Consider the following 14,233-nt stretch of genomic DNA (forward strand, 5'->3'; position numbering starts at 1 on the left):
CAGAGGCAGCGGCTGGGGTGGGCAGATTGTGTGATGTCTGAGGACGACAGGGAGGCGCCCAGGTGTCAAGAGAGAGGAGGAGCGAGCTGCCCAGAGGTTGAGGACAAAGGGGTGACCAGAGCCCATCAGGGCCTGACAGCTGTGAAAGACAAGAGGGTAGGCCCTTCCAGGCCACCCTGCTCCCCTCACCTGGGCAGACACTGCGGGACACCAGCCCGGGTCAAGTGACCTTCGGCGCGTGGGCAGGGCCTGTTTGGGGAGCCTGCTGGGGTCCTCGTGCTAGCACCTCTTCCCCGGCTGTTCCTGGCCCCACAGCGTCTTGTCTGGGCCCCCAGGTGGGGCTCCCACAGCTCATTCTCCCCTTATCCGCCTGGCAGCCACTGCAGGCGGCGAGGTGTCTCGGGTCTGGGCCCTATCAGTCTGCGACTATCTGCCGCTGCCAGCGCCGCCTGTCAGCTTGGGACCACCCCCCCTCACGCGCGCGCGCGCGCACACACACACACACACACACACCCGCCTCCCAGCCTCCCTTTCACGCTCCCTTTCCCTGGCGGTCCCTTTCAGCGCTGATCCTGGTTGCCATGGAAACACTGCAGCGGGTACCAGGTGGTGGTTGGAGGCACGGCACGGGGCTGCCGCCTCCGCCATTTCCGTGCCGGGCACCCAAGAGGCGCAGCGGCCGCAGCGGCCGGGCAGGACGAGTTCTGGGGGGCACTTGAGGACTCCCCAGGCCTCAGGAATTCTTCTTGGCCCCTGCGGGGGTGGAGGGAGGAACGGGCACGGGGATGAGGATGGAGCAGGCTGGGGAGTGACTGGAGGCATCGTGGGGCGTTTAGAAGGTGAAAAGTCAAGGGGAACCCAAGGGCAATGGGAAGAAGGCGGGAGGTCCGGGGGGCGGTGCTGGGAGGGGGCGGGGCGGGAAAGAGAAGGGCGTGGGGAGGGTCAGGGGCGGGGCGTGGGACCCCCTAAGGAAGGGGCGGGGCGTGGGGCGGGGCGTGGGGCCCCCTGAGGAAGGGGCGTGGCTGCTAGAGCAGGCTGGAGAGCAGAGGGGCTGCCCGGCTGAGGCCACTGAGGGCCAGCCAGGTGGGGTGTGGACAAGAGGGGAGACGCAGCGCGCGCAGGGTGGGCTGGAGACAGAGCTAGAGAAAGACAGACAGACACGGGGGAGAGAGATCTGAGGGAGAGAAAGAAGCGCAGGGAAGGCGGCGGAGGAGCGCGGACAGGGATCGCCAGGGGTCGCCAGGAGCCAGAATCCACCTGCGGCAGCTTTTTCTTTAATGGACAAAGTAGTGCCAAAGCGGAGGGAGAAACGGGAGAGATGGCCAAGCTGTGCCCCCAGAGTCCCGTCGCCAGCTCCTCCCGCTCCCTCCCAGCCCTCTCAACCCGCAGCCCAAGCGGGATGCAGTTTCCATGGCAACCTGGCTGGGCGAAGAGGGGCGGGGGACTGCCGAGGAAGTTCCCCACACCGGCGGGAAGGGAGGAGGGTGCCTGGGAGGAGGATGGAGTGAGGGCCAAGCGGGGCCCTGGGTCCCAAACCAGCAACTCACCCTCCCACCACTCCCACCACCCCCACCCCCACCCCCACCCCCCCTCCGGGCGCGGGGAAGGGTCCTACCCACCCCCACCCCAGCACACCCACTCCCGCAGCTCTGGGCCGCTGACAGGGACGGTTCTGGAAAGGCCCAAGGGTCAAATATCCAAAGGTCACTCACTGCCCAGGCCTCACGTGGGGAAAGGGAGGGCAGCGGCCAGCCAAGCGCGGTGGCCACAACTGAGACACCTGCTACCAGAGCCCAGGCATGGCCCTGGGCAGGGTCCCCCGGAGGGTGGGAGTGGTGGGCTACGGCCGCCTTGGTGAGTCCTGAGCATCTTGGGCCTCGCCAAGACCCTTTACCCAGGGCCACGGCCCCCGACCCCCTTGGCCCCCTCCTGTGTCTTTTTCTGTGCCATGCACATGTCTCTGCCCCCCTCTCTCTTGGTCTCAGTTCCCTTCTCTGGGTCTCTGGGCTCCCCTCTCTCCCTGGTCCCTGACCCCCTCTCACTGGTCTCTGTCCACTCCCCTCTTGGTCTCTGTTCCCCCTCTCTGGGTCTCTGTCTCTCTCTCTGGTCACTGTCCCCCTCTCTGGATTTCTATTCCACTCTCTCTGGGTCCCTGTCCTCCCTCTCTGGGTCTCTGTCACCCCCTCAGGCCCTCGGCCTCTCCTCTCCCCAGGACAGTCCCTTGTCGCCCACCTGCTGACTCAGGGGCCAGAACTGGGCCTAGAACTTGTGTTTGTCTGGAATCGGGACCCGGGACGAATGGCAGGGACTGTGCCCTGCTCCTTGCAGCTCCAGGACCTCGCTGGCCTCGGAGAGAGGTCAGTGGGCTGGCGGGGTCCCAGCAGGGCTCCGGGAGGCTCCCACTCTGCTCTCAGCTGCTGTGTGACCTCAGCAAAGCCCCCGCCCTCTCTGGATCTCAGTTCCCCCACATGTGAAAGGGGACAGGTACACGCAGCCTGTGAAGGAATGGGGCGGGGGAGGGCAGAAGCCAGTCCCATTCCCAGGCCTTCCCCCCATCTCTCCCCTCTTCCAGGCGCCCTGATCTGGTGGTGGAAGTGGCCCACCCCAAAATAATCCATGATTCTGGGGCACACATCCTTCGCCACGCCAATCTGTTGGTGAGCCCCTGCCCAGCCCACACTTTTAGATCCTGCCCTTCTGCCTTGACCTCACCTCACCCTCAAGCCCTGACCTCAGTCCCTCCCCCACTCCCATGCCCCCCAGGTGGGGTCCCCTTCAGCCCTAGCTGACCAGGCCACTGAGCAGGAGCTCCGGGAATCCTCTCAACGCTGGGGCCACACCGTGTTTGTTGCCCGAGGGGCCCTGTGGGGCTCTGAGGACATCACCAGACTGGATGCAGCTGGTGGTCTTCAGGTGAGGGTCCATGGGGCTCCCCGGGAACTGGGGGGGGGGCAGCCTAGAGACTCCCGCCGCCCTGACCGCAGCTCTCATTTCTAGAGCCTCCGTGTCACCATGGCCACACACCCCGATGGCTTCCGGCTCGAGGGGCCCTTGGCTGCAGCCCCCAGGACCGGGACCCGCACGGTGCTCTACGAGGGCCCCGTCCGTGGCCTGTGCCCCTGGGCCCCCCGAAACTCCAACACCATGGCGGCCGCCGCCCTGGCCGCCCCCAGCCTGGGCTTCGACCGTGTCATCGGGGTGCTGGTGGCTGATCTCAGGTGAGCCCAGCCAGGTGCGGGGAGGGGTGCGGGGGCCCCGGCAGCCGGACTGACCGCCTGTCCACCCCAGCCTCCCGGACGTGCACGTGGTGGACGTGGAGCTGAGCGGACCCCCAGGCCCCACAGGCCGCAGCTTCTCCGTGCACACCCGCCGAGAGAACCCCGCAGAGCCGGGCGCTGTCACCGGCTGGGCCACGGTCACCGCCTTCTGGCGCAGCCTGCTGGGTGCGCCCGGCTCCTCCCCGTGTCGGGGCCTCTCCTGGGGGCCTGGGGTCATGTGTCCCGCAGAACGTGGGCTCTTGGCTCTGCCCGATTTTACAGTTCTGACTCGGCCCTGTTGGCTGGACCGTATTTGTGCGGCCTAACTGTTGTCCTGCACAGCTTGGGAGGGTCCCTATGTCCCTGTGTGTCCATGTCGCTCTTCTGGGGTCCCTATCCCTCCCCGTCTAGGGCTCTGTCCCCCTCTCCCTGGGTCCCTGCTCCCCCCCGGGTCCCTGTCCCCAACAGCCCCCCCACTCTGGGGCCCTGCCCCCTCTCTGGGTCCCCCTCTCTCTGAGTTTCAGTTCACCTCTGGGACTTCCCCTCTGCCCTGCGCTGTCCCTCTCCAGGCGTCTGTCTTTCCTCATCTCTGTCCCTCTTTGTCTCAAACTTCCGTCTCTCCTCCCCGCCCCGCAGGCTGCTGCCAGCTCCCCTCCAAGCCCGGGATCCACCTCTGCTGAGAGGCCTCCTTCCCCGGAGAGAACATCCTCGGGTCATTTACGCCTCCCCGCCACCGTCCCACGCCTGCCTCAGTTTCCCCGGATCTCCCTCCTATCTCAGTAAAGATCGGAGGCTCCTCCCCTGTGTGGTTCTGGTGTCTCTCTGGTCTCTCGGTTCCCCCCCCCGTGACGTCACGCTGCCTCTGCACAGGAACATGACGCCATCACGAGAGGCGGGCACATTCACGGGGCGAGAGGGGGGACGGAGGGCAAAACACGGAGCAGCCATCGCGAGAGCTCATTCAGCCATCGCGAGACCTTATGCACTACATTTCCCAGAAACCTCTGGGCAGCAGAGGGCGCGGTGGCAACTCTCGCTGCGCGGGCTCTGCGAGGTGTATTTCCGGGTTCCTCGGCGGAAGGCTTAGTCCACCCGCAGAGACCGCCGGAAGCTGTAGTCCGTCCCGCCTGCACAGTCGGCGCCGTGCTGCCCACCCCGCGCTCGCAGCCCGGAGCCGCCGCCCAGGGGGATGCGGGAGCCCCTGGCTCGGGGAAGCAGAGAGGCAGGCGGGGTGAGCGGCGTTGCCAGGCAACGGGCGAGCGCCGCGGTTTGGGTAGGGGGTCAAAGAAAAGTGTTCTGTTGCCGGCTGCCCGGGGATGGGGCCTAGTTGCTTGATGGTGGAGGCCCGGAGCCTGTTGGGTGAATGGAGAGTGGGCCATGCTGTCACGTGACAGGAGGAAAGCCCCTTGTTCAGTGACAGGGCAAGGGCCGTATACTGTTACTAGGCGACCAGGAGAGACCCTGTTACCTAGAGACAGGGGAGGAGGATTCTTCTATTGTTAGGTAACGAGAACAGGGACTTTGGTACTTAGTGAGGTGAGGGCCGAGGTCCTCTGTTGCTAGGCAACCAGGGGGGTCCTGTTACCTAGGGTGTGTGTGTGGGGTACCTCTGTTGCTAGGTGAGCAACATAGGGAGCCTTAAACTTAGGGATGGGGGGCATCCCCATCCCTAACTTAGGCAGAAGAGAAAGGCTGTTTTTAAGGAATGGAGGTACCTCTGTGCCAAGGGAGGAGATCAGGGGCCCACTGCCCTCCCAGGTTGCGCTGAGACCCTACGTCAGTGGTAGGGCCCTAAGGGCCTGCTGGGCCTCCATATCCTGAGCTCTGAACCCCTTCCACCCCCCGCTCCCCGCCCCGCCCCCCCACAGGAGCTGCGGACGGCATGTCCCAGGCCCCAGGAGCGAGGCCGAGCCCGCCCTCCGTGTACCACGAGCGGCAGCGCTTGGAGCTGTGTGCCGTCCACGCCCTCAACAATGTCTTGCAACAGCATCTCTTCAGCCAGGAAGCTGCCGACGAGATCTGCAAGAGGTGACCGTCCCTCAGGCGGGCGCTGGCACCTGGAGACGCAGGGCTCAGAGATGTGGCGCCACCCCCTGGGGTCCCACGGGGAGGCGAGGCAGGGCGGTGGGCTCTCTGCTTTCCCCTTTCCCGCTGGCCCCGCCTGGGTTGGTCCCGCCGGCTCCTCTGCCCCCACGGCCTGTCCCAGCTCAGGCCTCAACTTTTTACCTGAACCCTCCTCCCAGCCTCTGCTGGCCTCGCAGCTTCCAGTCTGTTCCCTCCACTCCGTCCTACACTTGACCCCAGAGCTGACCCCACTCTCTCGTGCTCACACGCCTCCCATGGCTCCCCAGTGCCCCTGGAACAAAGCCCAGCTCCTCAGCCTGAGAACCAGGGCCGTGTGGGCGCCGGCCCCCAGTGTCCCTGAGGCTTTGTCCCTCACGGCGCCGTCAACGCAAACAGCTGCCGTAGTTCTCTACCTCTCCTGTGACAGACACAGCTCGAGAGAGGGGCTTCAGTGAACAGAAATGTGTTTGTCACAGTTTAGGAGCTAGGAGTTCAAATTCAGGGCACTGGCTCTAGAGGCTTTCTCTTCCTCGGCTCTGGGATGAGATCCTTGTCTCTTCCACCTACTGTTTCTAGGTTCCTTGGTGATTGTATGCCTCCTGTTTCCTCCTCTGCTGCTTGATTAATCTGCTCTTGTGTATCTAGAAAGGAGTTGATTTAAGACACATCCTACACTAATACTGCCTCAGTAACATAAGGAAAAAAACCCCCAGTCCCAAATGGGATTACAGCCACAAGTGTACAAACCTGTTGCCCTGTGTTTCAACTCACAGCGCCCCTAGTGGACAGAATAGAACTGCCTCATAGGGTCTCCAAGGCTGTCAATCTTCACAGAAGCAAAGTGTAAACTAAACCCACTATGGTGGAGTCAATTCTGACCCACAGCGCCCCTAGAGGACAGAGTGGAACTGCACCACAGGGTCTCCAAGGCTGTAATCTTTTCAGAGGGAGCTCTGGGGGCATAGTGCCTAAGGCATTTGACTGCTAACCAGAAGGCTGGAAGTTCAAACCCATTGCCAAGTTCTTCTTGGAGCAGCTGGTAGGTTTGAACCACCAGCCTTTCTGCTCACAACTGAGCACTTAAGCACGGCGTCACCATTGCCGTGGAGTCGATTCTAACTCACAGCGCCCCTAGAGGACAGAGTAGAACTGCCCCACAGGGTCTCCAAGGTGTAAATCTTTATGGAAGCAGACTGCTGCATCTTTCTCCTACAGAGCAGCTGGGGGTTCGAGCCACCGACCTTTCGGTTAGCAGCCAAGTGCTTAACCACCGCACTACCACAGGGCCTTTGCACAAGCTGTTCCTTCTGCCGGGCGCCACTTCCCCCTCGGCAGCCGGGCGTGGTCCTCACTGCTCACGATTTCAAACATCACAGGGGCTTTGTTGTCACTTCCTCTCCTTCCGCCCTGTTCCCACGGCGCCAGCCCCAGTTCAGGCCCTGTCCTCTCCTGCCTCCACTCACACCCCAGCCTGCCCCCCATAAGGTCCCAGAGCGGTCTTTCTCCCGGGGCTCCCCAGCGTCTTCAGGTCAGCTCTTTCCTGCCAAGGCTGGAGACCCAGAGATAATCAGATAGGAGCTCTTGGGAAATGGGAAAGAATCCACAAACTTTCCACTCCTCCCCCACCGTGCCCACCCAGGGCCCAGAGAGAGAACAGAGGGGCTGTTGTTCACAGGATGCAGGGCCCCAGGGCCGAGTGGTGACAGGCTGGGCCTCCAGGGCTGGGGCACCGACTGAAGGGAAGCCAAGAGACCACTGGCAGCGGGGTTGGGAAAACAGGTGGCTGGGAAGGGGTGGGTCTGAGGCGAAGAGGTGAGCTAGGACCAAAGCGCGCAAGGCCTCGAATGCCAAGTGGAGGGGCCGGGAGTCCGTCTGGAAAGTGCTGGGGAGAGGCAGGGCCAACTCTGCAGGGAGCGACTGGAGGCCACGGAGGAGGCTGGGGTGAGGGTTCAGATGGGAGAAAGCAAAGCCACATGGGGGCCCTGGGGACACGGCAGGGAGCACCACCAAGCAAGGGGCTTGGGGCCTGAGGAGTTGTGGGGGTTGACGAGAGGAAACAGTCCAGAGGTTGGGGTGACCCTTCTGCTTTGTAGGGAGGGTGAGGCCCCCCAGCTCAGGCTGTGACCACCCTCCCCCAACCAGGCTGGCACCAGACTCCCGGCTGAACCCCCATCGCAGCCTCCTGGGAACCGGCAACTATGACGTCAATGTGATTATGGCCGCCCTGCAGGGGCTGGGCCTGGCCGCCGTGTGGTGGGACAGAAGGAGGTAGGACCCCGAGCTGGGCTGGGTACAGAGGGCCACTTGGTCAGTGTGGGGTGGAGAGGGAGGAGGGTGGCTGGGGGCATGGGTGGGCAGGAAAAAAAGCGTCTTAGTCACCCAGTCCTGCTGTATCGGAGATACCACAAGGGGGTGGCTTTCACAAACAAATCCATTTCCTCTCGAGTCAGGAGGCAGGGTCTGAATTCAGCGCCCTGACTCCGGGGAGGCTCTGTCTGCTTTGGGGGAGGCCCTTGTCTGATCTGACCTGCTTCCGCGTGATCTCCACGTGGCGTGGCTTCTGCCTTCCCCGCCTCTCTGCTTGCCTCATCTGCTCATTTGCTCTCTTAGATTGAGTCAAGACACACCCTAATCTTGCCTCATTAACGTAACAGAAAACTCTTTCCCAAATGAGAGGTTAGGGTTTGCAACACATACTTATGAGGGGCTATAAAAGTGGCCGTGGTGGTGGAGGCGGGTGACCTCCAACCTCAGGGAGGTGGCGTCCCCATCGTCATCAGTCATCAGCCCGAGTCTGATGCCTGTGAGGCAGAGGTCAGACACACCTCCTCTCTTTGACCTTTTTACTGATTCTGACACCAGCCATCCCTCCCACAGAGCTCTCTGGGTTCAATAATTCCTCGAATGGTCACACATAACTCACAGACATTACTCATGATTATGGGGTTTATTAGGGAAGTAATAGGATACAGTCCAAGAGCAGAGAAGACCCAGGATACATTTCTTCAATCAGGACAGCTTCTCAGCTGTGCCCCTAAGGAGGCGTCTCTCTGGCCCTCAGCCCCTCAGGTTTCTTGGGCCAGCTGCCCTCTGTCCTGCTTGGGCAAGTGTTACAAAGCTCTTTAGCTCCGCCGATAAGTGCTGGAGGTACCTACTCCACCAGCAAGCCTCCTGCCCGAGGGCACCCAGCTCCTCTGCTCCGTGGGCCCCGTGATCGTCTCCGGTCCGTGTCCTGGTTCTGCGTCTCTGCTGCTGCCGTTTCTCTGCCACTGCTGCTCGCCCCCCCACCATCTCTGTGTCTCCCGGTCTAGGAGGTTCCCAGCACAGGGGCCCTGGGTCCAGAGGACGTGTTCTGCTCCTGTCTCTGCTTGGTGGTGGTCAGCTCCCCACTTTCTGCCTCTGAGATGGCTCATTCTAAGCCTAGCAGAGGGGGGCAAAACTGACCAATCCCTTTTTTAGGGTGTCATATGCCTTATTTGCATGGTTATACCCCCATAGGGTGCCAGGCACCTTATTTGCATTATCAGCAAACTGTCCGATCCCTTTGATGGGCCACAAGCACCACCTTATTTGCATAGCCTCACCCAGTCTTCCAGTGGGCGTTACAGAGCCACGGCAAGAAGGGCCACATAAAAGTGATGCGTCACACTCTGCAGGGACGCAATTAAATCCACTTGAAAGGGTAGATGGCAGGTAGCTTGTGGGTGATGAGGTGGGTGGACAGATGGTTCATAAATGGACAGAAAAGCTAGATGACTAAATGGTCAATGAGATGAGTTGATGGATGAATGATGAGTAGATTGATGGTTATCAGGTGAGTAAATGAGTGGGTGGGTGGCTGATGAAGTGCATGAATGGGTGATGGGTGGCTGAATGATAGTTGGTAGGTGTGGACAGCAAGTAGGTGCTTGAGTAGCTGGATGGATAGATGTTGGGTGGTGTGAGTGGGTGAATGGGTGGTTAAGTAAATAAGGATAGATGGTTGGTAGGTAAACCCACTGTTGTCAAGTCAGTTCTGACTCATAAAAATCCTATAGGACAGAGTAGAACTGCCCCATAGGGTTTCCAAGGTTCTAAATCTTCATGGAAGCAGACTGCCCCATTTTCTTCAGTGGAGTGACTGGTGGGTTTGAACCTCTGACCTTTTGGTTAGCAGTTGAGCTTGGCCACCAGGGTCCTTGGTTGGTAGATGCTGGTAGCACATCAGCGGGTGGGGGGTTTGTATGGTGCACGGGTGGATTGGATGGATGGCGGGTGGGTGGGAGGTAACAGATCAGATCGGGAACGGATAGGCCAGTGGTGGACGGATAAAGAGTGGATAAGGGTAACACTAGCTGGTGTTTGCGTGATGAGTGGACTGATGGATAGATGAGTATGGGTAGTTGGCTGATAGATGGTTATTAGGTGGTTGATGGGAGGTTGGGATGGGTGGAAGGGTCATTGGGTAAGTGGAAGGATGCATGGACATGGATGATGGATAATTTATAGATCAGTGGTGGCTGGGCAAAGAACAAATGGGGAGTTGGGTGCATGGTGGATAATTGTTTAGTAGGCAGTTGGCTGGATGAGTGGAAAGTTTGGTTGAGTGGATGGCAATTGGCTGGAAGGGTGGGAGGTTTGGTTGAGTGGATGGCGGTTGGCTGGATGGTTGGAGGGTTTGGTTGAATGTGTGGTGGTTGGCTGGATGGTTGGAAGGTTTGGTTGTGTGGATGGCATTTGGCTGAATTGTTGGAAAGTTTGGTTGCATGAATGGCGGTTGGCCGGATGGGTGGGAGGTTTGGTTGAGTAGATGGTGGTTGGCTGGATGGCTGGGACGTTTGGTTGAGTGAGTGAATAAGTGAATAAAGAAACAAAGTGTGTTGATGAACGGAAGTCCATGGATGGACTCAAGAGGCCACTGTGGCCCACCCCTGCCTGGTCGCGGCATTTGACCACTGGGGGCCACTGTGCTCCCCCCCCACAGGCCCCTGTCCCAGCTGGCACTGCCGCAGGTGCTAGGGCTGATCCTGAACCTGCCCTCGCCCATGTCGCTGGGACTGCTGTCCCTCCCGCTGCGCCGGCGGCACTGGGTGGCCCTGCGCCAGGTGGACGGCATCTACTACAACCTGGACTCCAAGCTGCGCGCGCCTCAGGCCCTCGGGGACGAGGATGGCGTCAGGTAAGCCAGGGCAGCGGTGGCTGCCCCGTGGCCTGGGAGGGGCTTCGGGCCGCTCGGCATCTCAGTCCCTCCCTCCCGCCCAGGGCCTTCCTGGCAGCCGCGATGGCTCAGGGCTTGTGTGAGGTGCTGCTGGTGGTGACCAAAGAAGTGGAAGAAAAAGGCTGCTGGCTGCAGACAGACTGACCCCACAGAGGAGGACCACGGCCACCACGGGGCTCATCCGATGCCTGCCTGGTGTGGTCCGTGTCATCTCCCTGTGCCAGGGAGGGGCCGCGCCCCCGATCCTGGACCCCACAGAGGCCAACCCCTTCCTTATACCCCTGCCCCCAATGCCGCTGCTGCCTCAATAAACCTGCCTTGTCTGACTCTGGGTTTGTGGCCGAGCTCTGAACCTCTGCGCCACCAGGGCTCCTTCCGTAAAGATGACAGCCCAGAAAACCCCACGGGGCAGCTCCACGCTGTCACACGGGGTCACTGAGTCAGAGCCGGCGTGGCGGCAGCCCGTGCTATGGGAGGACCGGAATCTCGGGGAGTGAGCCCTGTGTGGTGGTGGTTTGAGGAGGTGATGAGTGAGTCCTGGCAGGGTCCGGAGCAGACAGGGCCTGAGTGAGCTGAGCGCCGGGCCAGGAGCAATGGAGCAGGGGTGGGGAGAGGAGGGGCAAGGGGCAGGGGGCAGGGGGCGGGGGCAGGTCGGTCTGGCTGTAGGCAGACCCCGTGGGATGGACTGGAGGCTGGGGGCATGGTCCTGAATGGGGATAGAGTGGTGACAGGTGACAGAGGAGAGGACAGGCCTGGGCCTGGTGGCGGGGGGTGTGGGGGGCGAGGGAGAGAAGATACCAGGGGTTTGGTCCTGTGACCGAGTGGAAGGGTAAGAGGAGGGACAGCGGGGTCACCCCAAGTGCCTGGGACCCCGGAAGAGGACTGAGTTTGGGGGAGATGCTGTGCTCAGTGGGGAGACAGTGACAGGTGGGGGGATCTCAGGCTGTGCGGCCCCCAGAGATAGAGTCGGGGGGTGGCGGGCTGTCCTGGGAGGTGTTGCGGGGTGTGAGCTCAGGGAAGGGAAGGGGAAAAAGGGGGCCTGGACGAATCTGGGGGCCTCCATTAGGTGCCAGGCAGAAAGAGGGCACCCCAGGCCGACGGGCACGCTGTGGGGGCAGTGAGAGGCAGGGGGCGCCTGGTGGGGGCGTCTCCACCACTCGGCCTCAGGCTGGACTCCACGGACTGCACGGGCCAGTGAATCAATCCATCCAAGGCCAAGCAGGACCAGCTGAGCCCAGCACCCAGAGCAGGGCGGGGCGGCCATGGCCGCAGGACGCCTCATAAAAGCCTGGGTGTCAGGCTGGGGGCGTGGGGCTCCTGTCTCCAGGACATCGGGGTCACGAGGGATGGCAAAGTGAAAAGCCAGCCACAGCACCAGAGAAGTCTGTGGGGGCCCTTGCCCCCCTCCCACCCCCACCGTGCCTCCTCCGCGGTGACCTGTGTGTCTCTGACCTGGTCTCTCCCTTTGTCTCTCTGAGTCTCTCCCATCTGTCTCCATCTCTGTATGCCTTTCTCTGTCTCTCTCCTCACCTCTCCCTGCCTCCTTCTCTCTGGCTATGTCCGTCCGCCTGTCTGACTCCGTCCATCTTTCTCCATGTTTCTAGGTCTCTCTCCTCATCTCAGCCTCTTCTCTCTGTATGTCCGTGTCTCTCACCTTCTCTCTAGGGGTCCGGCCTCCCCTCAGCCCCTCAGGCCCTGCCTCCCCCGGGGCGGCCCCCCTCCCTGCCTGTCCGCCGTCCCATCCCGGGTCCCAGACAGCCTGGCGGGGCCAGCCCGTGTGTTTCTATTCTTGGGGCTGAGTGGCAGGGCTGTGACCACCCCAGGTGCCACCTCGGTACTGGCCAAATATGGTCCGGAGCGAGCGAGTGGGGGTGAGGCTGCCGTGGGGGCTGGGACGGGGCGCCCTCCCCTGCTGGCCCTGCCCCTCATGTGGCACCCGGGGCCCTGCTGTCTGGCCACTGGTTGAGCACTGTTTGCAGGACATCCCTGTCCAATCAGCTCCCTCTCACTTTTTAGGGGAGCAATTTCTCAGGGTCCCCACTTCTCAGGGAAGGAAGACTTCCCTCAGAGGGTTGCCTTTAGTCCCGGGTCCCCCAGTGGGCCGTCCCAGAGCTGAAGGGGCGAGGAGGGGGTCCGGGCTGTTGTTGGGGGTGCCCCAGGCAGCCGCACAGGGGCCTCTCGACCCCCAGGGGGTGGGGGAGGGGCTGCGGTCACGCGGCAGGTGGGGGGGGTGTTGTATGACAGCTGTCCCTGCAGCCCCCAGGTGCCGACAGCTGAGGCCCAATTTAGCTCCGGAGCTGGGATCTGGCCTGATAAGGAGGTGGGGGAGGACGGCCCCGCCCCCAGGGAACCCCATAAATTGCCGGGCTGGGCCTGGGGGGTGGCCGCCGCCGATGCCAGGTGAGAGGGGCCGCGCTGGGCCTCGACTTCCCCGCCGCCCCGCCCGCGCAGCGGTCTCTCCTGTCTCTGTGCGTCTCCCTGTATCTCTAGCTCTCTCCATTCACCTCGCTCTCTGTCTCTTCACCTCTCCCCTCCCGGTGGCGGTCTCTTCCCGTCCGTCTCCCCCATCTCTGTCTCTCTCTGACCTTCTCTTTGGGGGTCTGCCCCTCTCTCCAGTCCTCTCCCGTCTCTGTTTCATTCCCTGTCTCTCTCATCCCGTCTGTCTCTCTCCCCCATTACACTCTCTCCATCTCTCCCTGTCTCTGAGCCTCTTTGTCTCTGTCATCTCTCTCTGTCTCTGTCTGTCTCTGTATCTCTGTCTCTGTATCACTGTCTCTGTCTCTGTGTCACTGTCTTTGTCTCTGTCATTTCTGTCTCTCTGTATCACTGTCTCTCTGTCTCTGTCTCTTTATATCATTGTCTCTGTCTCTCTGTATGTCTCTGTCTCTGCCACTGTCTCTTTTTGTCTCTGTCTCTCTATATCACTGTCTCTGTGTCTCTCTGTCTCTATCATTGTCTCTGTCTCTGTCTCACTGTCTCTTTATGTCTCTGTATTGCTCTCTGTCTCTGTATCACTGTCTCTCTATTGCTGTCTCTGTCTCTCTGTCTCTCTGTATCAGTGTGTCTCTGTGTCACTGTCCCTGTCTCTCTCTCTCCCCCTTCTCTCTGGCGCCCCGTCGGCTCCACCTCTCCCCCTTTGCCTCTCTCTGTCTCTCTGACTTTCTCTGTGTGTCTCTGCGTCTCCCCGTCTCTCTCTGCGGCTCTCTACGGTCTGTTTTTCTCTCCACCCCTAGCTCTCTCCCTCTGTCCGTCTCTGTCTGTCTGTCCCTCTCGCGCTCTCTCTCTCTCCCCAGCTCTCACTGACTTCACTTCTCTCTCCAACTTGGCCCACACCGAGCGGGACCCCAGGGCCTGCCGCCACCGTTTTCTGCTGAATAAAGCTGTTTCTGTCCTCACCTCTCTCCGCTCCTCTGCCTCCTTCATTCCTTCAACTGCTGCCTCTGAGCTCGGCCCCTCCGGCCCTGGTCCCTGGGGTGGGAGTGGGGGGCTCCTCCCTCGCGGAGACAGCTCAAACCAGAGGCCCAGAGACAGACAGAGACCCAGGCGAGAAAGACAGAGAGCAACACTGGGAGAACCAGAGACAGAGATGGGTGGGGACGCACAAACCCGGAGACGGGAGCCCTCGGTGGGACAGCGGGACACAGGGACAGAGAGACCGGCGGTGCCCTCTCCCCTCCCCCACATCCAACCCCAGAGGGCAGGGCTGGGCAGCCTC

At 61.5% G+C, this 14,233-nt stretch overlaps 2 protein-coding genes across 2 annotated transcripts; both read left to right on the forward strand.

The window, feature by feature from the left end:
* Positions 1-1,799: 1,799 nt before the first annotated feature.
* On the forward strand, positions 1,800-3,937 carry ASPDH (aspartate dehydrogenase domain containing). Its single transcript, XM_007957621.1, has 7 exons — positions 1,800-1,854; positions 2,213-2,357; positions 2,573-2,657; positions 2,764-2,913; positions 2,998-3,218; positions 3,289-3,443; positions 3,894-3,937. Exons 1-7 carry the CDS (start codon positions 1,800-1,802, stop codon positions 3,935-3,937), a joined length of 855 nt encoding a protein of 284 aa, XP_007955812.1.
* A 1,202-nt stretch (positions 3,938-5,139) lies between these two features.
* Positions 5,140-10,662, forward strand: JOSD2 (Josephin domain containing 2). Its single transcript, XM_007957622.2, has 4 exons — positions 5,140-5,285; positions 7,464-7,589; positions 10,285-10,479; positions 10,563-10,662. Exons 1-4 carry the CDS (start codon positions 5,140-5,142, stop codon positions 10,660-10,662), a joined length of 567 nt encoding a protein of 188 aa, XP_007955813.1.
* The last annotated feature ends 3,571 nt before the right edge of the window (positions 10,663-14,233 follow it).

The sequence above is a fragment of the Orycteropus afer genome, unplaced genomic scaffold (assembly GCF_000298275.1).
Source record: "Orycteropus afer afer isolate SDZICR_OR568_19922 unplaced genomic scaffold, OryAfe1.0 scaffold00766, whole genome shotgun sequence".
NCBI lineage: Eukaryota > Metazoa > Chordata > Mammalia > Tubulidentata > Orycteropodidae > Orycteropus > Orycteropus afer.